Source organism: Nannobrachium achirus, assembly GCF_963921795.1.
Source record: "Nannobrachium achirus genome assembly, chromosome: 3".
Classification (NCBI taxonomy): Eukaryota; Metazoa; Chordata; class Actinopteri; order Myctophiformes; family Myctophidae; genus Nannobrachium; species Nannobrachium achirus.
The window spans coordinates 48326168-48351338 of NC_137812.1; the positions used below are offsets into that span (position 1 = coordinate 48326168).

The following is a 25171-nucleotide window of genomic DNA, read 5'->3' on the forward strand; positions in this document are numbered from 1 at the left end:
CGGAATAGCGGTCGCGAGTGGCAGCAGAGCGGCGGGAGTAGTCATTACTACTATTATAAAACAATGTGTACATGGTCTGGCAAGTGGCCACTTCATACAGAGCCTGGGGAATAGCTTAGCTTCCTCCTGCTAGTTGCACTGACGCGTATTTGGAAATGACACCCGGGCTCCAGGCGGAGCCGCTCGATTGTCCACGACACTGCAAGCGGCGCGCAGGCCAGCGGACCTTGGTCCTGCTCTTCGCCCCCGAGCGCCGCAGGCGCGAGTGGCCGCGAAGAGCGGGCCAGGGCCGCGCGGCCGGCGGAGCGCCGCGCGAGTTACGAAGCCGTGGTGAATGCAATCGTTATATTTATGCCCAGGCCGTAAGGCCTGGGCAAGCCCACGATAAACGCCCTGTCCAAGCGACTACAATGGAGCGCTCCCTAGCTCCGCTTCAGCCAATCAAAAGCTTCAGTGGGCGGGGTTTCCCTGGAGCCCGGGTGTCATTTCCAATCACGCTGCACGGACGCTGTATTGGTCCGGTCCCACATTCGTTCCTGACAGAAACTGTGTCCTGATCTATAGTTCCTCTCTGCCTCTATAATGGTCCTGGCAATAACAATGCTAATACAGAAGAGAATAAATAAATATTACACCCATACTAGGTAGTAGGTAGGCTATCCTCTAAAATGTGGTTACTATGGGCATTGGTTAATTTGCATGACAATATAGTCTTTGCAACAGAAAGTAATTATTAAAAACAATAACAATTAAAAAAATAATAGATTTAATATTAGATTTTTATTCTCAAAAATGATTATTTGATTATTCTAACCACTAATTACAATTAATTGTAGCTATTTCATGAAGGGTTTTACTTGATTATTAGAACTATATCATTTTTAGCTTGATAACTGGTCATTTTAGGTTGTTTATTAATGTCCGCGGAATCAAGAATTGTTCACCACAGAATTCCGCAGAATCAGGATTGTTCTCCGCGGAATAAAGCATTTTTCTCCGCGGATTCCTGGGGGGACTATTAAGTGGTACTGGACATGCAGCTTGGCAAATAAAAGGTGAATTTATCCCAGTGCATGACAGAGGATGATTTCACGATAAATTAAACCTCTGCTATACGATTATCGCTGAGTGATATTTTTTTTTATCATGATAAATGATAATATCGATAATATCGTCTCATCTGCGTTCAGACCTGCTGTGGTCCTGCCGGAGGATGTGTTTGACGGCCTGTGCCAGGGTGAAGGTCTTGCCCGTGCCATAGGGCCCGATGATGAGGACGGGGGGCAGGGGCATGGCCACGGGCGTGGTGATGGCCAGGATGGCCTCCTTCTGCTTGGCGTTCAGCCGGGGGTCCAACTGCTCGTCCCACTGCCTAGAGGGCCCGCACAAACAAACACACACATGGAGAGTGAGTAGTGGGCCCGCACACACACACACACACACACACACACACACACACACACACACACACACACACACACACACACACACACACACACACACACACACACACACACACACACACACACACACACACACACACACACACACACACACACACACACACACACACACACACACACACACACACACACACACACACACACACACACACAGTGAGTAGAGGGCCCGCACAAACACACACACACAAAGGGAGAGTGAGTAGAGGGCCCGCACAAACACACACACACACACACACAGGGAGTGTGAGTAGAGGGCCCGCACAAACACACACACAAAGGGAGAGTGAGTAGAGGGCCCGCACAAACACACACACACACACACACACACACACACAGGGAGTGTGAGTAGAGGGCCCGCACAAACACACACACACAGGGAGTGTGAGTAGAGGGCCCGCACAAACACACACACACAGGGAGTGTGAGTAGAGGGCCCGCACACACACACAGGGAGTGTGAGTAGAGGGCCCGCACAAACACACACACACACAGGGAGTGTGAGTAGAGGGCCCGCACAAACACACACACAGGGAGTGTGAGTAGAGGGCCCGCACAAACACACACACACACACAGGGAGTGTGAGTAGAGGGCCCGCACAAACACACACACACACAGGGAGTGTGAGTAGAGGGCCCGCACAAACACACAGGGAGTGTGAGTAGAGGGCCCGCACAAACACACACACACACAAAGGGAGAGTGAGTAGAGGGCCCGCACAAACACACACACACACACACACACAGGGAGTGTGAGGGACGGAGAGACTGGAGCGCCACAGTGCTACATAGCGAGAGATAGATTTTCCTAGAGATTGAGAAAAGAGCTACAATTGAATAAGAATGACGAAGAGGGATATAAAGTCAGTAGGTACCTTCAGATTCCTTCAGACAGTCAACACAGTATAATGAGAGAGGGTGTGCAGTCTAATAATGAACATGCATGAATACCCCCAGTTCATGTGCACCTACAGTACACTAGCACTAATGTGCATGTGTGTCTTCTTGTGCAAACACTGGTGAATGGAGTTTACGTGTGTCTCCTAATAACACCGTCCTCATTAGACTGAAACTGTGAATCCATCAATTGATTGAGCTCAGACAGACATTCCAAGAGGATTAGAGCAGTGGTTCTCAACCTTTTTTGGTGGGCCGCGACCTCCCAAAATAATCATATTTTAACTGTGGACCCCCTCCCTGACGAGCACTAAGAGTTGAGGCATTACATTTCGCTTAACATGGTTCTATTGTGAAAGTAGCATATCTACATGCTTGCAACGTGAGGCGTTGTGAGCATGTAGATCGGCTATTTTCACAATTTCTGCCTCCAATATTTGACGATTTGGCCAATGTTTAATTTGTCATTTTAGAGGTATTAAAAAGTCCTTAAATTGTCACTTTTTTTAAATGTGCAGATACCCTCTATACACTTAAACTTTATGTTGGTTTGTTTACTGTTGAGAGAGAAAACAATGTTCAAAGTAATTTGGGGAACCCCCCTGGGGGTCCCAGCTCACAGGTTGAGAACCACTGGATAAGAACAACCACATCAGTGTGTGTTCATAGATAGGTGTAAAACTGGATGCGTAACACTCAGTGCCTGGAAATACTGTCTATTAAGCATCAAAGCTTCCTTACGTTGTAATATTCAAACCACCTAGCAGGGTAGACAAGTTATTAAAATAATGTCACCTTACATGTTAGAACCTTAAGGCAAAATGTTCCATTTTAAAAATTAATAAGATGTTGTACCATACAGTTATGCTCATGGTTAAAGCAGGATTGCTCCTGAATGGCTGCCCTCCACAACATCCTATCCAACATCAGGGCATTGAGCTCTACAGTGTTGTTAGAGTAACTGTGCGCGCATGAGGTCTTATTATGGTATTTGGATGTTTGAGCTCATTATCTGTGGAGACTGGTGTGATATTGTGTGCGCCTGCATGGTGCATCATAGTCTCACATATATGATGGGAGAGCTCTTCACTTCACATTACACAGCCAGCAACTCTCAGATAAAACAATTCAATTAACAATCCAAGACAGATGGTATACCATTATTGAAAGGTAATTAGAGCCCTTTTCATTTTCCCTCTTAAAATTTCTAAATACAAGGCACAAATACTTAGTTTCCATACAATCGATTATTTTCATTGCAAAATGATTCAATACCGATTATTTGCATTGTAAAACGATACGATAAACATAGCCAAACGGTACGATATTTGCTTCTGCATATCGATATAGTAGATCTTTGCAAATAAAAAACGATTTTTTGATTCAGTTACTATATCGTTACACCCCTAATTGTGTGGACCCGATTCAACATCATCAAGGCCCGACATAATATGCACACACCTAGCTGACAACCACCAACGTATGGGATGCACATTGTTGCTCATTTTCAAGAATGACAATTACAGCGCGCAGAGGGTATTTCGCCTGCATACTAAAATTAAAACTTCATTATTCTGACGTCAATACTGACGTCAATACAAGTCATTGTCTATTATCGGTTTTGTTCATATACAGACCATTTTCCAGTTAATGGCTTTATTTTTAAATAAACAGCAGGAGCTCCAAAAATCTAAACGGTTTCAGCTTTAACTAAAACTTCTTCCTTGGCCTTTCGGTTCACAAAAGACTCCAATTCATAACAATTTCCAATTAAAACAGTACCCTGCAGCATTCCTAGCCTGCTGCTCAGATAAGGCAGTAGCCTAGAAACACAGGGAAGGGAATTATGTTTGACTTTGGCTCTCGTCAATAAAGATTAGTCCCCCACCACCGAAACACCTGCTCTGCTTTAGAGGGAGACGTCGAAACTAAAGCTTCAAAAAATGTTTCCTGAATGGAAGTCCAATCAGCAAAGACGGCTTGTTCTGACCCCTCTGCATTGACGTCATGTGTGGACTGTGGACCTTGGCATGCCAGTATTAAAGACCTTTCTGGATCATAAAGCCTTTGCCACCTAGGCTGCTGATGCAGCCTGACAGCATGTCGCGGGTTCGACTCCCGATCCCAACAACGCTCTGTCACTCTCCTTCTCTCTCTCTCCATTTCCTATCTATTGTCTACTGTGATCTAACAATAAAAATCTTTACAAAAACAAAGATTTCTCTGCATTCCAAATGCATAAAAAGAAAGCTTGCATCCAATTTCGATGGCAAACCCATATAGGGGTTAGTCTAGAGCAGGGGTCCCCAAACACAAGAAAAAAATACTTCATGTATAATATTCACAACCATTACCTATCTGTAGAACAGTCCAATATCAAGACCCCAAAAACCAGGCTTGGATGTGCGACACATAATCTGCTCAATGAACACAATTTGTCAGGGTAGAATTGCAACTGCATAAAAGTCGTTACATTCAAAGGAAAACTTTAACTACGGGGACAGTGAGTGAACAAGAATATTGGACATGTTCTATTATGGAGAGACAGAGAGCTTCCCAGCTGGAGCGTAAATGAAGGAGGAATGTATTTTCTGTATAAGCTACAGCGATTTGATACAAAATCACAGTCATAATGGGGGGGGGGGCGGGGGGGAGACAGGAAAATATCCATGTGCATTATGAAAGTATAAATCGATTCAAGTTATATTGCGGGTTAATAATTAACAGGCATACAACTTTAATAGGTTATTTCGATCGTTGCCTGTCAATGTACCTGTTAGGGCTCCATGGGATGGTGGGCGTAAGGCTGACGTCAGGGAAGAGGATGTTATAGTCTTTGATGCGGTCCAGGGCATAGTGCATCTCACACAGCGGCAGCCTGTTCAGCTGGAACTGCAGCTCCACCTGTCAGAGGCAACACAGCACATCCACACTACAATCAGCGAAGCTATACTTACTTCTACTATATGTCAGCCCTATTGACCTTGTTTTTCCCTTACCTTTTCATTCATTATGCTAATTCCCAATTATCTCCCACACAGGTGTAGTCCCTGTAACTGCTAACGTTGCTAATGCTTTTTTTTTTAAACACTGTCACGTATTTAATTCATTTATGTATGGTTATTGTTTTTTTACCCCAAGGAAATGTGTCATGGGAGAACCTTTTAATTTACATTTGTGAACAGGTGCGTACTGCCAAACAGAGAAGACAACACACAGTTTATGATGACAGAATTGTCATAATACAAACAGACACTTTCTTTCTCCGAGTCTGATTAATTCAGTTCATTAAACATGATTTTGTCAAAACACCACAGATGGGGAAAAGGAGCACAGACACTGTGACAATGGATGTGTTTACAAAAACAATTCCTGCCGAGTATTCGCCAACGTCCAATGAACATACAATATTTATTGGTTAGCCACGGTGAGTACAGTAACTGTAGATTGTGACTAGCATTGTAAACCCTCCATGATAAACAGCACGGTTCATCTGAACCGCATTATTTGCATCATTTAATTCAGAAGCCGAGGCGTGTACATTCCACCACGAGCTAAGGCTGCAATTACTTTTAGTAATCATGAAAAGGCTACAAAAACGACATGGGCGAGAAAGACAGGCGAGAAGCGTGAGAAAGATAAAGGCCGGTTTTGTTCTTGGTTGCTTTTAAGCACAATGAGAATGTGCACACAAACCGGGAGGTGGGGAAGTGTAATGAAAAGGTTGTCTGTAAAAGCAGCCAGCTGTAGTGCTGTGCTGCATCACGGAGGTTCTGATAACGGGTCTTCTCCCACCATTCAGTATAGTTACTATAGTGGCTTGCAGAGAAATATTAAGCTACGGCCATCGACTTATCCAATAAGAGATTTCCCAGAAACAGCTGGAACAATGTGCCATCTGCAGGCACGGGCACTGAATCCAACCCATACACTTTACTGTATTTTTAATTGCCCTTACACAACAAGACACTTCCCCTGGGGAGAGATGGCTCACTGCCGACGTGCAACCTTTTGTTAGAGCGCGATCGATCGGTGAACCTTTCATCCTCCAAATCTGCCCCGGCTGAAGTGTCGGTGAGCGGAAATGAGGCACAGAGCCTCGCTCCCACTCCTGAGCTGGGAGAAATGGTGGGGGCTGATACCAGAGTTACACTTAATTGCAAGCTGCTGTCATTCAATGGCAATAGCCAATCTGAAATAAATTATAGCTGCTAAACTGTTAACTAAAGAATACTAGTTTGTAGGATTGTTGGACTTCGCCGAAAGGTATAAGAACTAAAGGATGTCATGTATATGTATAATGTCGAAAAGGGGTTTGTGTCGATTTCAATTAGTTGCGATATGATGGCAAGTTCCTTCCTTCATATCAAGGGGAAGTTAGCAAATTAGCAGATATGTTCTGCAACAATTTTTGAGCGGTGCAAACCGCTCCTACGTTTGACTTAGTGTCGGTCCCTATAACCCTATGTTATGCAGTACCAACAGCTCACACGAGACTAAGGTCACAGAAAGTACACAGAGACAGACATCACCACAGCTGATGTCACGGACAGAACGGCCCATACAAGGAGATATACACTACACCGCCTGCACCGCTCAGTTCACACCTGTGTTTACATTAGGGCTGGGTGCAATAACCGCAATACCGCGGTTGTGTAATGCTTACCACAGTGTAGAGCCATTAACAATTCTTTTTTATTTATTTACATTTATTTATTACTTGCGCAAGGAGAGCGCGCAAGTACTGTAATCGGCGGGTTATGTACAGGTATGTAGGTGACTGGGTTTTTTGAAGACCGTAGCACTGAAACAGCTGGGATTCTGGGTATGTATGTATTGTACAGTATGTATGTAGGTGTCTCACTACAGCCAATGAGGGACCAGCATTCCTGGTGATGATGTCAGCAGACCCTGGGTCTGTCTGAACGACCTGCTGTAAACGACTTCCCGCGGGCTTGCACACAGTGCACAGAGCTGGGATCGGGCTGATTTTTTCAGACCGAATCCAAGACGTGAGCACTGCACGTCTGACTGCTGTGACTCGCTGCACACTCACTGCTTTGAGCTTTTAGATTGGCCACTTTTGGCACGCAATACGGTGTGATGACGAAGGGTCAGCCAGGATTTACTTGGGTGATGTGACGGACGAGGCCCACTTACACAGTGCACACAACAGCCATAAAATAAACATCCAATGCAAGGAACAGTAGTTGGGAAGATCCCTTCAGCTCCCTTCAGCCAAATTGATATCATGCAAGTTCAGTTTTTTCGATAAAGCCTCAAAATCCACCTCCTCCAAGCGCATAAATGTTTTTGCGGATAATGAAAGTTTATTCAAATTTTGAAGTGTTTCCATTAAAAGATTTATGCACAAAAGCCTTAATGCGCAAAAAACGGCTTTATGGAAACACAACTAGTGACTTATTATTACCACGAACTAAAAATCCATACCGCCCCAGCCCTAGCACACACGGATGTGATTTTTAATTCAGAGGGTGAAGCTAACATCAATCCGTCCAAAACCTGTCTATCCAATTAACTAATTTGGTTCACACACACACACACACACACACACACACACACACACAGGAGCGATTACAATACCGTGCCAAGCAGTGCATGTAGGCAGGGTAATTAACCCATTTAGAACGGGTACACATTTTGTGTATCATTATTTTATGCTCTAACTATTGAAAAATAGCAGATATACAAGCTCACAGCGCGGCACCGAGTGCCGCGCCTGGAGCTTGTAGATCTGCTATTTTTGAAAAATCGTGAAAATTAGCATTTTGACCCGATTCTATTAGTGTCTTTTGAATCCTTCTAAGGTTTTTTTTAAAAACCCTATGTTTCTATGTCAGCAATCTGGCCAGCCATCGTTAAAGAAAATGTCCTTTTCACTTAACTGGAGCTCAGTTCAGTTCTTGAGAGACTACTGTGTCAGTGGTTCTCAAACCTTTTCATGTGAAGGACCCCCAAAATTATATTTATTTGGCCACGGACACCGATCTCAAAATATTTAGTTCAGGGACCACCCAGAAGCAAAATTTGAGTTACAAACCTTCGCTTTGGAAATACATATATTCAAAGATTTGTACACATTTGCACAACTTTTTCAAAAATAGCAGATCTACAAGCTCGCAGCGCGGCACTCGGTGCCGCGCTGTGAGCTTGTATATCTGCTATTTTTCACTAGTTAAAGCATTCAATACTTTTAGGCCTAAATGGGTTAACATTCAACATCATCTTGTGCCTTTGTACAGCCCATATGTCATGCATTTTACATACTGTAACCCAATCTTAAATCAGCTTTGTTCCTCTGTGTGACCTGTACCTGTATTTCCCTGTCTGGCAGCAGACCCAACTCTTCACAGCAGTCCTTGCAGATCCTCAAGAAGATGTAGTCCTTGGTCTTCTCCTCAATCACAGCTTCGTACACGCGCTCTTTGGCGCCAGGAGGCGCCTGGATGCCCGCCCACTCTCTGCCCAGTGGTAGCAGCAGGACAGAGTTCACCTTGGTCATCACCAGCCGTCCAGCCAGTGTGTCCTGGCATGATGGCAAAGATGCACATGAGGTCAGCAAATCATCATCATCATAATCATCATAACTGAAAGCATCAATAGACTCTTTGCTGTGGATTAAGTGCAGGAGCTGTGCACTTAATCCACTAATTTTCTAAATGTGAGGCACAGATCAGAACTTTGCCTATCAATGACATCAACGATGGAGATTCCAAGCTAATAGAAACTCTAAAAAAAATACCACACTCAAATAGAAACCATTGTTCTTGCTGCAACAAAAAAGAAAAGAAAAACAACACATTTTGTGTGTGAACAAATCTTCTTGGAAATGACCAAACCTGCATACCCATATTATCATTGGTAGGCAGGTTTCTGAACTGTCAGCCAACCTCTGAGACACAGAGTAGACAGAAATAGTGCCATCTTATAATGAGCATTAGTGAGGACCAATTACTGTATGTTATGACAATGTTGAAAATGGGCAAAAAGCTCCTTTGTGTGTGTGCACTGCATTAGTTATTGCACTGAAGTAAGTTGCTATGTAAACATTTGATGTGCGTGCTTGCATAGTGCCCCGGTGTACAGCCAGCCAGTTACCTCTGAAAGGGTCTCTGTCAGTTTGAAGCGGGCGAAGAGCTGTCCATTCTGGGCATACTTGGCTCCACCAGAGATACCAGTCAGCATGAAGCTGGTTACCAGCTGGAGGTTCACTTTGATGTTGAACCTGGGAGACAAACAAAGGCATTTGGTTTTTCATCTACATGTTCAAAGTCTCTGTACCGTAACCACTTCTAGCCCTATGTATTTTGAGGAAAAGCAAAAATAGACAATCTACATGCTCACAAAGCATCATGACCTTGCAGATCTTCTGTTTTCTGTACTTTTGAACATAAACAAAAAGAAACAGAATCGTGAATTACGGATTCACAATTTCACATGGGAAATGGCATGGCTCCAATGTTGATCTTGGACTTCCTGTGGCCACCACGTGAAATCAGTGGTCTAGGACGTCAATCATCTATGATGTAATGTGGTTGACAAAATGGGTACATTTTGTGAGAGGATTCTCCACAAATGCCTGCTAAAAAAAGAACAAGGTGATGGTTTAGAGATCAGTTTGACATCCATCAGGTTTATTCTCCTCGATATCCAAAGCCAAGAGAGCTGACGTGCTGTCAGCTCTCTAGGGAAGGCATTTTGCATTAGCCCCAAATTGCTTCGGACTGCCTCCTATTCTCTTCTGCAAGTGATGAAATGGAAAGAAATCCTGACTTTGAACTTTGGAAAGGTGACAGCCATACACAAACAAGTGCCTTAAAGAAGTGGATTTGAAGCATACTTGCAAACCAAATGCATTTAGACACCCAAAACACACTTTCTGGGGTTTTGACGGTCTCATGCAACAATTCGGTTGTCTCACAGAGAGGAACATTCAGTAATAAGAGTAGGAGAGCCGTGTCAAAGTGTACATTTTCTACACAAAATAATGTCTCCTTTCCCGTCCTCAGCATTCTCCTAGTTTTATTAACAACAGTGCAGGGCAGCATTTGAGATGAGCAGTGCACAGACAATGAAACACAAGCTCAAATGTGTGTGCACACAAAAGGACCTGCCATAGAAGCATTGCGATTCACTGTGGAAGTTCAAGGCTGACACCTTGTGGTGGGAGAAAACTAAAATAACCTGCCTTGTACTAGCAGTCTGATAGAGGTCTCTGGTTCACAACAGCTTTTTTTTAATGAATGAAAGCCATCAAAAATGATAGTCATCAAGACACTGTTCGAAGGGGGACACCAATGGTCGAGTGGTTCAGGCACATAGGCCTACCAATTTAAGAAAACATTTTTTAAATACATAAAAATAAATAAATGCCTTCAGTTCCTCTTCCAGAGAGAGAAGACAGAAAAGAGAAGAGGAAGTTAATGACAGGGCCAGAAAATAAAAGGAGTGGTAAGGCCAAGTTGTGAGAGGTAGCCAGTAGTAGACTACAGCAGATGTCAAAGTGATATACACACACAAACAAAGAGCAGTGGATGAACTTCACTTAAGTGGTTCAGGTGAATCCACCATCTTTTGCGGCTTTGGCTGAATCCATTGTCTTCTGCAGCTTTGGCTAGTAGACAGACAACAGCTGGTTTTGCCGTTTCACCACTTATAATCTCCACATCATATAGGCGAACAAAGGGCCGTATAGCATACAGATGGACAACAAATCTACTGAGCTGCTTGTGAGGTGAAGGCAGTCCTACTACCCACAAAAAGTTAGGAAATTTAACTTCGGACCATTATATCTCCCCTTTAATAATACCAATTGGTATTGTGTCTTATATCATTTTTATCGTTAGTCACGAGGTACAGCTTGTATGCATCAGGCATTTGTGGAATGAACAACACAGCCAAACGTGTGGTTAGTGTACCCCAAATATTTGCCAAATTCGGTCCATTATATCTCCCCTTTGATAATACCAATTGGTACTGTGTTTAATATGATTTTCATTGTTGATTAGTCACCTTTACAACAAGGTACAGGTTGTAAGCATCGGGCATTCGTGGAATGAGCAACACTGCCAAATGTGTGGGTAGCGTCCTCCGCCTGCAATACTGTTCTGTTGGTATTCATCTGTGTTGCTTGGTGCATTGAATGATTGCACTCTCCCACCGTAATAAGGAAAAGAAAAAAACAACACATATTGGGCATTATTACACTTTGTTAATTTTAAACTCTGTGTCAGGGAAGCCCAAAACGAGAGTGAATGCCATCATCAAAACAGTATTGCAGGCCATTTTGGGGGGTGCTACCCACACGTTTAGCTGTGCTGCTCATTCCACGAATGCCGATGCTTACTAGCTGTAGATACAATACCAATTGGTATTATTAAAGGGGAGATATAATGGACCGAAGTTACGTTTCCTGTAACTGTATGATGATTTCAATGAGGATTATTGACTTGACTTGTGAAGTGTGGAAGAAACCTAGTTCAGCCACTCTGGACACATCTGGTCAACTTTCTCCTTATTTTAAGTCTAATTCCATTTTCTTCTGATGGCAGGAGCGGTGAACTGGAAGTCAAATGTTTACTTTGAACTAGCAAAGCACTTTCTTGCTCCAATTGACTTCTAATTGGCTCCGATTCTAGAGCCTCATCTCTGCTTTGACTTGTTATGAAAGCTTGGAAACTTTCTGTCCAGTTACTGTTTGGAGCATTTGATTTGAATGAACCCAACCACAAAACAACAAATTGCCTGCACAGCGCAGTGAGCGCACATCACTGGCTGTGGGATAACGGAGAATGCTTGTCCATATTGAGTTAGTCAGGAAAGCCGTGTGAGGAAATGTTTCATGCGGGGGTGATTGCTGAGCATGCATGTTTCAACAAGGTGGAGTCAGGGAGTGTCCCCCCCGTTCCGGAGGAAAGAGAAAGAAGACCAAAAAAAGCTATGACCGTGACAAACGATCGCAAGCTCACACACACACTCACTTGCTGACTTCCTTGTACTGTGCAATTTCCTCGATGTACAGCAAGTCGTGGAGGCGGGCCTGGTAGTTGTCTTTGGTCAGGGTCTTATCCAGGACCGACTGGGTGAAGAGCTGGTCTGCCGACAGGGGGATCTGGTAGCGGGACAGCAGGCTGCGCTCCAGCTCCGCCATGGTCTCGTTGGGGGTGAACTCCACAATGGTCTTACACGACGAGTCCCAGCGCTTCGCCGTCATCAGGAGCTGCTGCCTGGCTGCCATTAGATGCTCCAGGTCTGAGGGAACAGAACGGAACAGGAGAAGGGGATGAGACGTAGGGATTGGACATTATGAAAATGTCATATCGCGATGATCAAAATCCATTATCCTGGGGCGGAACATTTACAAAAGAAAATGCCGATCTACAAGCTCACAACGCGTCAAAGACATTTGATAGACCTAGTACCTTTTACCAATTCTAGAGGGTTTGTGTGGTACCGGATATGCAGCTCTGCAAATAAAGGTGAATTGATCCGAGTGCATGACGGAGGACGATTTCACGATAAATTAAATCTTCACGATACGATTATCGTGAGTGTTTTTTTAATCACGATAAAATCGCTTACCGTCTCATCCCTAATGCGACGTCCACAAGAATGCACTTCCAACAAACTGTATGTCAATCCTCATCTCTTCCATCAACTTATGGACTCTTTTCACCTTGCTTTCTTAATACTATGGAAGCACGTTTTCACCCATCACCACAAAATAATTCAAGGTTTTAGAGAGTTTTTGACTTTATAATGATTGCGACTCAGAAAATCGGAATTGCAAGAAAGGTTATTGTTCACAGTATGAAGTGTTAGTCAGGATTCCCCAATTTCTGCAATGACTGACACAAAACACAACTTCCTAGGTACCTGTACATGGTTTCCGACATACCTTCAATGGAGGCCGCATCCACCATGATGCGTTGCATCAGCACGGGCTCCGAGCCAAAGTCAAACACAATTGTTTGCCGGAAGGTGCCGAAGATCTCTGTGCTGAAGCCCACCGCTACCTTGTAGATACAATGGTCCAAGCCATTGTCTGCCACAGCTATAATGACAATGTGGTGGAGATGTATTCAAATTCAGCTGCCACATCATGTAGACTAAAATACAATTGTAGGTAATCAATTAAAATGTATTTCCGGACCGAAGGGGATAAGGGTGCAGAAGTGAGACATCTAATGCCGCCCTGCAGGGGCCATCGCCATGCTGGCTTGTGTCGGACATTTGTCAAAATTCTATTTTTGCCAGAGATACAAAATGAGTGCACAATAATATTACCAGAAACACAAAGACTAAAGAGCTAGCCTAAAATGACCAGAACAGGTCTATAACTCTAAGTGTTCAAATGGAACCATTTGGTTCCTTTTGTACACTCAGAATTAAGGGGGTCCTTGTAAAAAAAAACATTTGAGAAGTACTAGTGAACTGACATTCAGTAACTGGGTTTTGGGATCAAAATAACATTATAATGGTGTGTAACAAAGAAAATCGGACACATTTGTATGTGTAAGGGACATATTGATGACTCCTGCCGCCCGAGGGTATGGCGCGACACGTACCTGTGGCCTCCTCTCCGGGCGTCCACTCTTGACAACCTTTGGGTACAGTCTGCAGTCGCTCCTCTGCTGACACACCGTTGATGGAAAAGTGCGGTCGATGGGCATCATAGAGGAGGGCAATACGGTACAGTTTTCTAGCAGGCTATTGGCACAAACACATGGGGGAACATCACTTTGAGTTAGTTTCTGTATTATATTCAACTTCAAACTCCTTCAACAATTTTGGCACCTCACTGGTTTACAGGTGTAAAAAATATTGACAAAGAAACCAGTTGGACAGAGATAGTACTGTAGAGTGTTCATGCTAAAACAGGTATACGTATATCGATCGGTTACCTGGCAGAACAAGGAGAAGGTCCAGGCGTGCGACGATTTCTTGGTGGTGACTGTCACAGAGAGGCTGGAGCTGGTTTCAACATTCACCCCTTCCAAATAGTCACTCAACTACAAGAACACACACAAACACACACAATCATCAAAAATCTGCTCAACAAATACCTTACAGATTACCTTAGAGACGGTATACGATACACCTTCACTCACAAGTCAGGGTCCAACTAAACATACTAGATAGTCGATAGATTTATAATAGCTATAACGCAGGATTAGATTAAAATATGAATGCTGTCGATTAGCAAGAATTATATGAGTTGTTGAGGACAGTTTGTGATAATGCGTGTGATTTTCAGTTCATGACAACTATAGTTGCGGGCAGGAGATAAAGTAAAGGGGTACAAACCCATTATCAGCTTCAACTGAGCACAGTACAATTATCTCCACTACATTTGTGACGCTGAAACACGTTGTGAACTTGTAGATCAGCTTACCACTTTCTCTGGAGACAGGGAGTTCATCCACTTCTCAATCAGGGTTTCCATGTAGTTCTCTGTGAAGTGCTTGCTCTCCTGCTGCTGCTTGAGTCGGATCAGGCGCGAGGCATAGCGCTTCTGCCACTCCATCAGCTCCTCCTGGGAGTGCGCTGACGTACACTGGGCTCCGTACCGACACAGGCCCTGCTCCAAGTACCTACGGTACAAAATGCAAACACTACAATGAGGGCACAACGAGAACAAGAGAAGCTGCCCAAAGTGTGTGCAGCGTGTCTCAATCAGATGGAAATTGTGAAGTGTACAACACAACAGGACAACTAGAAATATGACATTTCGGGCCGTATGGACCCGAAGAATACGCCAAGAAAAATTACGTTGGGAGACTAAATTCAACTTCATCCAAAGTTGGGTCACGGGTAGGGATGTCCCGATACCACTTTTTTGCTGACCAAGTACAAGTACGAGTACTTAATTTGAGTACTTGCCGATACCGAATACCGATACTGTAAGTTACGTTTCTGTACAAGTGCTTAATATTGTGTGGCGCTCCAAAATAAAATGCTTTAAATAATTATGTTGTCATGGCTAGAGTGAGAGAAGGTGAAAACACTGTTCATTAGTTGAACTAACACACACAAAACTGTGTCTTAGGACTTTTGATATGTTGTTACCAACATATTTATGAAACAAAATGGTATCTGGCGCTGCCGTGAGCAATATCGGACGAGTACGAGTACAGCAAAATAGGCCGGTATCGGGGCGAGTACCGATTCTGCGAGTACCGATACCTCATCCCTAGTCACAGGGTTCATCTCGGGAGCCATACTGTTGCCTGCCACAATTTTCAAATGCGTCATACAGTCTGGAGCACAGAAGCTCTGAAAACGATAATGTGACGCCGCCAACCTGCTTCTGTTTAGCCTTTGCAGTCGTACAAATGTATCCTAATATAATTCAAAATAATCAAAGCATAAAGTATATAGCTCATCAGAAATAGAATGTAGAGGTATTTTAAAACATATTTTGAACGGAAATGACAAACAGATGACAGCTTCTATCTTGTGTAGTTGCAGACTATATAGAATTTGGAGATTGAGGAATAGTTGTCTGGCTATTATAGTTGTCTGGCTACACAAGACTATCATGGGGGTATCATGGACGGTGGTCACCATGGCAACGGGGGGCCAATGATAGAGTTATGGGCGGTTTTATACACTCTACCGACATCTGCTCTACCGACATCTGCTCTAGCTATGAGTTGAAGTGGAGGCGAAATGGGCGTGGAAGTGGGATGCGGCTCTAAGAAAAATGTAATAGTAGATAGGGAGGTGAAATAATTAGGCCCCTCCCACTCATTTTGCATGTGTCTTCAACATAAAAGTTGAATTGTAGCACTACCTTTTGCACAGCGTGTACTCCTCGCTGCTGGTGACTCCACGGGGCGGAGGTCGGAACTGCCAGCCATCTTGGATTTCTACAAAGACAGAGAGGAAATTTAAGATGAAAAAGCCATGACACATTCAATCAACTTTTGAATTAATAAACAAAAGAAAAACATGAAACTTGTTAGGAACTGCCATTAGGCACTGCCACGGTCAAACCAAGGGTCCCAAAACATAATAGATTCACTTTGTCTTTCACCTCGCCAAAGATCTGCTGAGCAAATGAGGCCCTGTCCACTCCAACATGGATATTTTGCTAAACTAACATTTTCTGGGTATCTTATCCACACGTTAACAACATTTTGAAGTGAAGGTTTAAAAATAAAAATCTGTTTCTGTTGAACAACAGCCATGTAAAACAGAGCATTAGCTCAATTTGAACATGCGGCCCATTGTTGCTTTTTGTTCCAGAAACAACCACTGTGGATATATATATATATATAACAGGTCATTTATGTTTGGTTAGCATTGTTAGGACTAATTACAAGTTTACAGGTTAACAAAGCATTTTTGCATCAACTGCACCACTTCACCAGTGTGCAAAGGCGTCTGCGGCGCCAATATCACTTGTCCAGTGTCTGCAGACCGTGGTTTAAAGTCAACCAGAAACAACAGTTTTGGATTAACCCACTCTTTGACCTCCCCCCTTCACTTGTAGCTCCGGGACTGGGTCACATAGCACTGCCATAATACCCCAACCCAGGATTAGGGGGGCAGGCAAAAAAATATATATTTATTTTAAACCTATTTCGTTGTATCAACAGATTACTTTAGTCAAGACGGAGTGTTAAAATTAAACTAGGATAATATCTGGATCTTGGGATTCACCGAGAAACAGCATGGCTCTATTGTGGATCTCAGACTTGGCTGACACACACACACAGACACACACACACAGACAAAGTCATAGACTGCTAGCCCCTTGCAGAGCCACACCATAAATAAATTGAATACATACTTTATCTAATCTATTAGATTAGGTCTATTGTTTGAATTTTATTTTAAACGGATTGCAAAAATACCAATTTGGAAGAATATCCATATGCGTGTGGTCATGGCCTTAAACTCTGCTCAACTTTCCTTACCTTCCTCTTGCTCCTCTGTGTATTGTGGCGCCATCTCACTAGTTACAGCCTGAGGTGGGACAGGAGAAGGACAGTGACAAAGAAAAAGATTAAAATTCCCATTATGTCAACTAGTGTTATTGCCTTATTACTTGTTGTACACCGCTGGGTGATAAGGCAACAATGGCTACAAGGGAGTGCACAGCAAAATAATTAAGTCTGTGTTGGAATTAGGCCATTAGTCATCTTCGTGGCTTCATCTCTGAGCCTTAAATACACAGGGAATCCTGAATGTTAATTTAATTCTGAGAGTGTAAAAATGGACACTTACTTCTATTTCTGAGAGGAGCATTTTTAATCTGGTCAGGTCCTTTGTGACGATACCATTCTGTCAAAGAGGAGGAGGGGGAAAACAATTATTACAATGCAGTCAAGGTCATGGAAATAACAATCTTGTTAAGGTACCATTTTCTGAAAAACATCCATTCATCTGCTGGGAAAAAGGGTCTGTTTAAGCCTTGAAATCAATAATGCATCGATTAACAAGCAGATGCAAACTGCCATATCACAGGCATGTCAAAAATGGCATTGATTGGGAGGAAGTGTGTCTGTCACTACTCTTGTTCTAGAGATACTGGCCGGAAAATTACACGTTGTGTATTGATCATGGCCTTCCATAGTTATTGAGATGAAACAAAAACACACTCTCCAACCAATACCGGATCAGAACAGAAGTGGTAGCTGTTACATTTGGAAGCACACACACACAGCTGTGACAATCAACACTATGAAATACACTATTGGCTTATTTTGCTCCAAGCAATGATTGCCAATGTTCTCCACGTGAAAATGTTTCACATGGATCAAAGGAAGGCTCTTGATAGTGCGTTTCACAATATCCATAATGCTTCAACAGATGCTCAAAGAGGTGAAAAGGCAACCGGTTTTCCTCAAATAGGAGAAAAGGCGATGGGATATATTTAAATGCTTTTCTCAACAAGGGCAAAGTTAAAAAGAAATGGTTAACAATTAAAGGGAAACGAGGGAAGCGGTTGGGGGCATGGAAAGAGTCAAGCACTGTCGACGAGGAAGTGAGGACAGGAGAAATAGGAGGAGGGGAATGGCGGACGCAAATCGGCTTGGAACTATTTTAGGGAGTCTCAGTATGAGGACAGCAGACCAAGGTCATAGGAAGTAGAGGGTCAGAGGGTAGGCCACACTCATGTAGAATAGACAAGGTCTGGATCACATTAGTAGATCTACAGTAGTTCTATTTCTATGGGTTTGATGTAAATTGTTATTACATAGTATTAGCAGTCTCTTACGAATGAAACCTCAGGTCTCAATCAGATCATTTGTTTAAAGGTTAAATCCATACCTCAACTCAGAATCAAGCATTTGGCGGAATCCTAAATTACATATTAACAAATCTCCATTTCTATGGAAGGAATGGGTTAATAAAGGAATTCTTAAGTTGGGCGATTTATACAAAGAAGATTCTCTCAAATCATTTGATGATCTAGTGGTAGAATTTGGTCTTCCTAGGGCTTCACTCTGGCAATACTTTCAATTGAGACATTTGCTATGTGGAGTATTTGGCTCGCCCAGAACTCCACCTAAACATTCTGAGTTGTTGCATGGCATCACCATGGTGTTTGGTAAAGGGCACGAGGCCTCATTCTACTATTCAGCGATGTTTATGGAAAACATGAAGGTGCCTAATGGCTTGAAAACAGTATGGGAAAGGGATCTGAACCTAGAGTTTGATGATGAGGAGTAGGATGAAATCTGTAAATATTCAACAAAAATGTTTTAAGATACCAAAATCAGATTGATTCAATTTAAAATTCATAACCGCTTCCATTGGACACCTTCACGATTGCACAGACTTGGTCTTAAAGAGACAGCTGAATGTTGGAAGTGTGAAGATCCTTCATCGGTGGGCACCCTAATTCACACACTATGGGAATGTCCTGTAATTGAGAGCTTTTGGAATGAAATCCATAACTGCATTGTAGCAATGACAAGAGTTGATTTCCCGTTCTGCCCTAGGCTTTACATACTGGGAGACCCGAAGCAGGTTGCCCACTGTGAATATGCAGATTTCATCCTGACGGCTATCATGATCGGTAGACAGGTTCTGATGAGGGGTTGGAAGAAGGCGGGGAGTCCCTCTTTCCAAGAATGGTATGGAGAGATTGGCAGGGTGGCTGCTTATGAGGAAATGATTTATAGGAGGACTGATAGAATGGATAAATACATCCGCAAATGGGGAGGTTTTATAATGTGTATGGCCAATAGGACGTGAGACGTGGTTATGGCGCAATATACTGTTATACTGTATTATGTACAGTATGTGGCTGTTACCCGGGATTGTTTGGCATTGTTTTACTTTAGTTTTACTTCAGTTTTTTTTTTGTTTTGTTTTGTCTTGTGGTTGTGTTTATTGTATTGTATTGTGTTTTGTTTTGTTTTGTTTCGTTTTTGTCGGTTCTATGGTTGCTGTGTACTTTGTTCCATGTTATTGTGAAAAATATATAAAAAACAAAATAAACATTGAGTCATAAAAAAATAAAAATAAAGAAATTACAAACTACACTGCTACTGTGTCTGTATTCTGTATTTTTTTTTTTGGATGACGTTAATAGACAGACGTCCTGTCATACAACACCAACTCTGACAAACGGAAGGAGGAAAATGATGGGGCAGGAACAAGCATAGTGAAAGTAGAAAGTATGGTTGTGATGTCCTACCAGTGGCTCTCCGTACAGGGCCTTGGAGAGGATATTGCCGACCTCCGACAGGCTGCTGTCCAGCACCATGGAGTGCAGGGTGGTCTGGAGGGAGCCATCTCCTCTTGACAAATCCTCTGACAGGACTGGTGGATCACACACACACACAGGCAGACAAAAGGGAAAGGTTCACAACTTTTTAGCTAGTTGTTTATGAATTAAACCGTTATAAAAGTATGCATACTGTCCCATTAGTTATGATATTTATCTGGCCTCGATCGGACCCTCTCTGATTAATCCAGGGCGTCCGTTTTCTTGGGCAGGATTTATGTTGGTTGAAATCAAGTGATATTCTAGGCCAGATCTGACTAGTCATGGTTTGACTTGATCTGGTCCCAATCGAGACGTCACTGATTGGTCCAGGTCCTGACCGTGCTTGCTGGGTTAACCTCAGTGAAACATGAACTTTGATCCAGAACATTGCACACACTTTGGCTCCAAGTCTGACCTACTCTTTGGGGTTCCAACAACTAATCACAGAAAACAGTTTGTTTATGGTTATGTCTGAGTCAGAGTGACATGACCCTGCATATAATATGCTGTTAAGATTGCCGCTCTGTGGATTTGTCTATATATGGTCATATCTGGTTTGTTTATGTCAGAGTGAGAGTGATTTAAATTTTAATATAGGATGGTGCATCATTTTGACCATGTAAAGTCTTCATCAGGCTGTCAACTGTCATTGACTAATGACAATATATAGCATAGAGTCCGAATAATAGGACCACAGTCACATGAATAAAAAACAATATAACATGAAATGGTGAAAGGAGCCTTACAATTGCATGGTAGGGCACCTCTAGGGCTTTATGCAATCATCTAGGTCCAGAATTTAAACTGTATAGTCCCTCATCCATCCATGTCGTCAGATACACACTGACAGGTATAAAACATCTCCAGATGAGACCCCTCCATTGATTCCAATCACATATTCATCTGTTTTTTCTTTTTTTTGTTAACCTTCATAGCCTTAATAATTCACATTCGTATCTATAAAGTAATTGCGATGTAAATATAACATGGTTTATGAGGGTGTATGCCATTATATTACATTATAAGAGCCTACTCACTTCAAATGTGGACAATGAGCATTGATCAGGTTTTTTGTGTTTGCATAATACATTTCTTACGAATATTTACAACCGTTTTGAAACTCATTTGCCCCAATAAAGTAACTTGTGTAGCCTTGCACACACACACACACACACACACACGCACGCACACACACGCACACACAGAGCCGGTCAGCCCCGCCTCTTCTCATTCACACACAGACTCCCGGGCAGTCTCACACACAGGGAGAAATAGATTCTCTTCCTTTCCGTGGTGCAACTGGATTGTTTCTCAATATACAAATACTTGTAATAAAGTAGGCTGCTTTCTAACAAGCGGCACATAACAGCACTGGAAAGTTAAAAAAAAAGAAACGCTACATGCTATTAGATTAGCATCTAGAGCCGCTGCAGCTCAGAGGGGTCGGCACGTTTGTTTACTCCGGTGGTGTCCGTTTTCGCATCACAACAATTATTTGCACGGGTGCTCCCAATTCAAATTTTAGGTCGCACAGATTACATTTTAGGCGCATTTGCGAACAAAATTGTCGCAATTTCAAGCCCTGTGGACACATGCTGTGTACACGGAGCCCTCGAAAAATCTGTGTAAAACCATAGGAAAAAGCCTTGGCAGTAATCTACATTAGTTTGATTAAAACTATGGCTCTCAATGTGTCAAGTATTCAATCAAAGAAGAAGCGACCTAGCTGATAATCCAATCAAAGGGATAAATCAAAGTTCCTGTCTCTCTCCACTCCTTAGGAGTGTTCAATGCCTGCCCCAGGGGTTACAATGATGGGGCTAGTGGCCTTGAAAAAGGTGCAAACTTGCAAATGTAACTTAATGTCAACCCTGTACAGTGTGTGGGAACGTGGAATAATAATAATGTATATGGATTGCATTTTGATAGCGCTTTTTCTAAGCACTCAAAGCGATGTTCGATTCATTGGGAATGTCCACTCACCGTGCTTGCAGTCTTCATCTGCTTGATCATAGTTTTTCTGTTCGTACGAAAGGGAAAGGAAAGAACAAAACAACGTCAAAGTGAGCTGCTATCAGTCAAATGGAATTCTTTCTCCATTGCAAGGTTCAAAACCTCAGATAAGCTCTGAGAATGGATATCTCTGCTCCTCATGGCATCTTCTGCAATGTAATTATAGGACTCTAAGTAGTCTTCATAATCCATGACGGATTAAGTCATGGTTGTAATTTTTCTTGTTTTGTGTGTCGTTTGCATGTGTTTGTGTGTGTGTGTGTGTGTGTGTGTGTGGGGGGGGGGGGGGGGGGGGGGGGGGGGGTGGTGTAACATAACCTAACCAAATGAGGGGGAAACATAGGTTCAATGGAACAGGAAGGCAAATTAATGTGGCCTACATTAGACTACTGTAATGGAGGACCGGCAAGAGCTCTTATTCTGTTTGGAGGGGGCTGTGTGGGAGCTTTATGTCACCATAATATAAACCTGCACCTGTATCAGGGGGTGGGGGGGGGGGAAGTCTAATCATTTTCCAACTATGCTCACCTGGAAGAATGGAAGCATGAGATGAGGAATGGATTCCATAAGACAGTAAGAGACTAAGAATTAGACTCGCTACAAACAGTTGCGAGAGCTATCGTGTCCGTATCGTCTGAGAATGAGGGGGGAGGTCCAATTCATTGTCAATGAAGGTCACGTGGTTTTTTGTCTCTTGCAAATCTCTTGGCCAAAAGACAGCCTTCGGTTGAGCAAGAGACACGACAATGACATGAAACCACGTGACTTAGATAGAAAATGCATTGGACTCCCCCTCCGCCCCTCATTCTCAAACGATACGGAGAAGATGTCTCACGCGTATGTCTGATTGCGGCCTTAAGGAGTTTGTGTGTTTGGTACACAAATTTGAACAACAAAGGTCTCTACTTGTGCTTTGGTGTGTGTGTGTGTGTGTGTGTGTGTGTGTGTGTGTGTGTGTGTGTGTGTGTGTGTGTGTGTGTGTGGTGTCTGTGTGCTCACCAGTTGCAGGAGGGCAGCGATGCGGTAGACTAGGGCACGGCTGCGGAGGGGCGCAGCAGTGGCGCCGGGGGCCGCCGCAGCTAGCGAGGGGGGACTCAACGGGACGCCGGGGGGTCCAGGGGTGGAGGTCGGAGCTCCGAGGACAAGCAGGGCGTCTGTGCTGTGGCTGACTGCCGCCTCGTACTCCCTCCGTATCAACGATGCGCTTGCTTCTTCACATGACTTCTCCGCTCTCCTGTCCGCCATGACTCAGGGACAGAATGCCTGTGCACAGAGGAGTGGGGATACGGGAGGGAGAAAAAGAGAAGGAGGTCAAGGAAGGTAAAAAGGAAAACGAGAAGAGGAATGTCGAATGTGGGTTGGGAGTTGGGCAATACGGGATCAAAATAGGACATGAATGAGAATAGAAAAATGAATGGGTGGAATGGATGTCACGTTCGGTACTGGGCCAGTAGGGGACAGGGGCTGGGAACAGCAGAGCGCCACTTGTTGACACTCGTTTGTGTGAGTTGAGAAGCACGTCAACTTACTGTTATATAATCACATTATATTGTTACAGCTGGAGAGCGTTTACAAATCCAGAGACTGTATACTTGTCATACATCTCTGCTATAATTGCTAAATTATAGCCCCTCCACCAACCCCCCGGAGAAAGATAAAGAGGACAGAGGGAGTGAGATTCTATTTCTGTCCATGGGGTCATAGGCGATTTTAAGGGGTGTCCTAGGGTGCACGTGCACCCCCTGGCCGCCAGGCGGCCATTTTGATTTTTTTTTTTTGTAATGTAACTTTATTTTATAATTATTAAATAAAACAGTGATCGTGATTTGTAAAATGTGCGCAAAAAGAGAGGTGGAGGGGCAAGTATTTCAGCTTGCTTGCTTGCAATGTAAGACCTATCAGCTTGCTTGGCGGCGGCGCTGTTGGCAGACTTGGCAGGCACTGTGGGTGGGCTGTGAGATTGACACCTGTGCTGGCCGGCTGTGTGACTCTCTGATATGATGACCCACAATTCCGTGATTTCCTTATCTGTTTCCGCCCGCCTAAAACAATATGGATACAGCAGCAGAGCAGCAATAATGGCGAAACGAACTATAAATACAAAGACAATTGACCAATTCTTTATAAAAAAGAGCAAACCCAGTGCCACAACCGATAATTCATCATCAGGAAATGTGAACACGGGTTCACTCGACACTGACAGTAATGCTAATGAACGTGAACCAGAGGAGGTGGACGGAGCTTGCAGCAGCAGTGATCCAGCCACCGACATCACTGTGGAAGGCTCGCCGTTGCCGGAGACCGAGGCCCCGGTTCCTCCACAGCAAGCAAGCCCCACTCCAGACTCAACTGTTGTTACCCCAGGCCCAGACCCAGAGGAGCCAAATGAGGTATAGAACACTGGACACACTCATACAACAGCTTGAGGGGCGCTTTTCTGAAAACGATTTTCATATCCTCCAGTGTCTTGCTGATGTTGTAACCTCAGATAGCCCTTCAGAAAAGTGTGACAGACGTATGTCAGACATACACTCTTGATGCATCATGCAGATGTTCTGAAAGCTGAAATCTCTGTAATGACTTCCATGTACAGGGAAGAGAATGTGCGCAAAAAAAAAGAAATGGAGGACACGACACTGTTTGAAAAGAAACTTGCTTTTTTTCAAGAGAAGGGAATGCATAATTCTGATTCATTTGGTACATTGAAACACGTCTACACACTGTACCTCACCATACCAGTTACGAGTGCTTAAGCTGAGCGCAGTTTCTCTACTTTGAGACAACTAAAAACGTATTTACGGACAACCATGACTGATAAAAGAGTGTCAGATATAGGCATTTTACAGATTGAGAAAATACACGAAATTAAAGTGCAGAAAATAATTGAAAGGTTTGCAAGTTCCAAAACCCGGAGGCTGCAGTTCATTGTGTAATAAGGATGTGTCTACTATTTGTTTTTGTGAAATGCTTATTTGACACTGTAAATGACTGCTTGATTGCTTGATGAATGATGATTAACTTGATGTTTGGCTTTATATGTCCTGGCTGTGCT

General features: G+C 43.4%; 1 protein-coding gene across 1 annotated transcript in view; it reads right to left on the reverse strand.

Annotated features, from left to right (window-relative positions):
• Nucleotides 1-25171, reverse strand: part of helz (helicase with zinc finger) — a 90014-nt gene that overhangs the window by 52000 nt on the left and 12843 nt on the right. Inside the window, exons 2-16 of the mRNA XM_080721425.1 lie at nt 23119-23382; nt 22090-22126; nt 20035-20159; nt 17613-17669; nt 17303-17351; nt 16174-16249; nt 14773-14971; nt 14282-14389; nt 13946-14087; nt 13276-13431; nt 12359-12629; nt 9477-9603; nt 8692-8904; nt 5131-5261; nt 1193-1372 (exon numbers count right to left, since the gene is read on the reverse strand). Coding sequence (XP_080577551.1) covers nt 1193-1372; nt 5131-5261; nt 8692-8904; nt 9477-9603; nt 12359-12629; nt 13276-13431; nt 13946-14087; nt 14282-14389; nt 14773-14971; nt 16174-16249; nt 17303-17351; nt 17613-17669; nt 20035-20159; nt 22090-22126; nt 23119-23364 — 2117 coding nt within the window. The 5' untranslated portion in view covers nt 23365-23382. The remainder of the gene's footprint in view (nt 1-1192; nt 1373-5130; nt 5262-8691; nt 8905-9476; nt 9604-12358; nt 12630-13275; nt 13432-13945; nt 14088-14281; nt 14390-14772; nt 14972-16173; nt 16250-17302; nt 17352-17612; nt 17670-20034; nt 20160-22089; nt 22127-23118; nt 23383-25171) is intronic.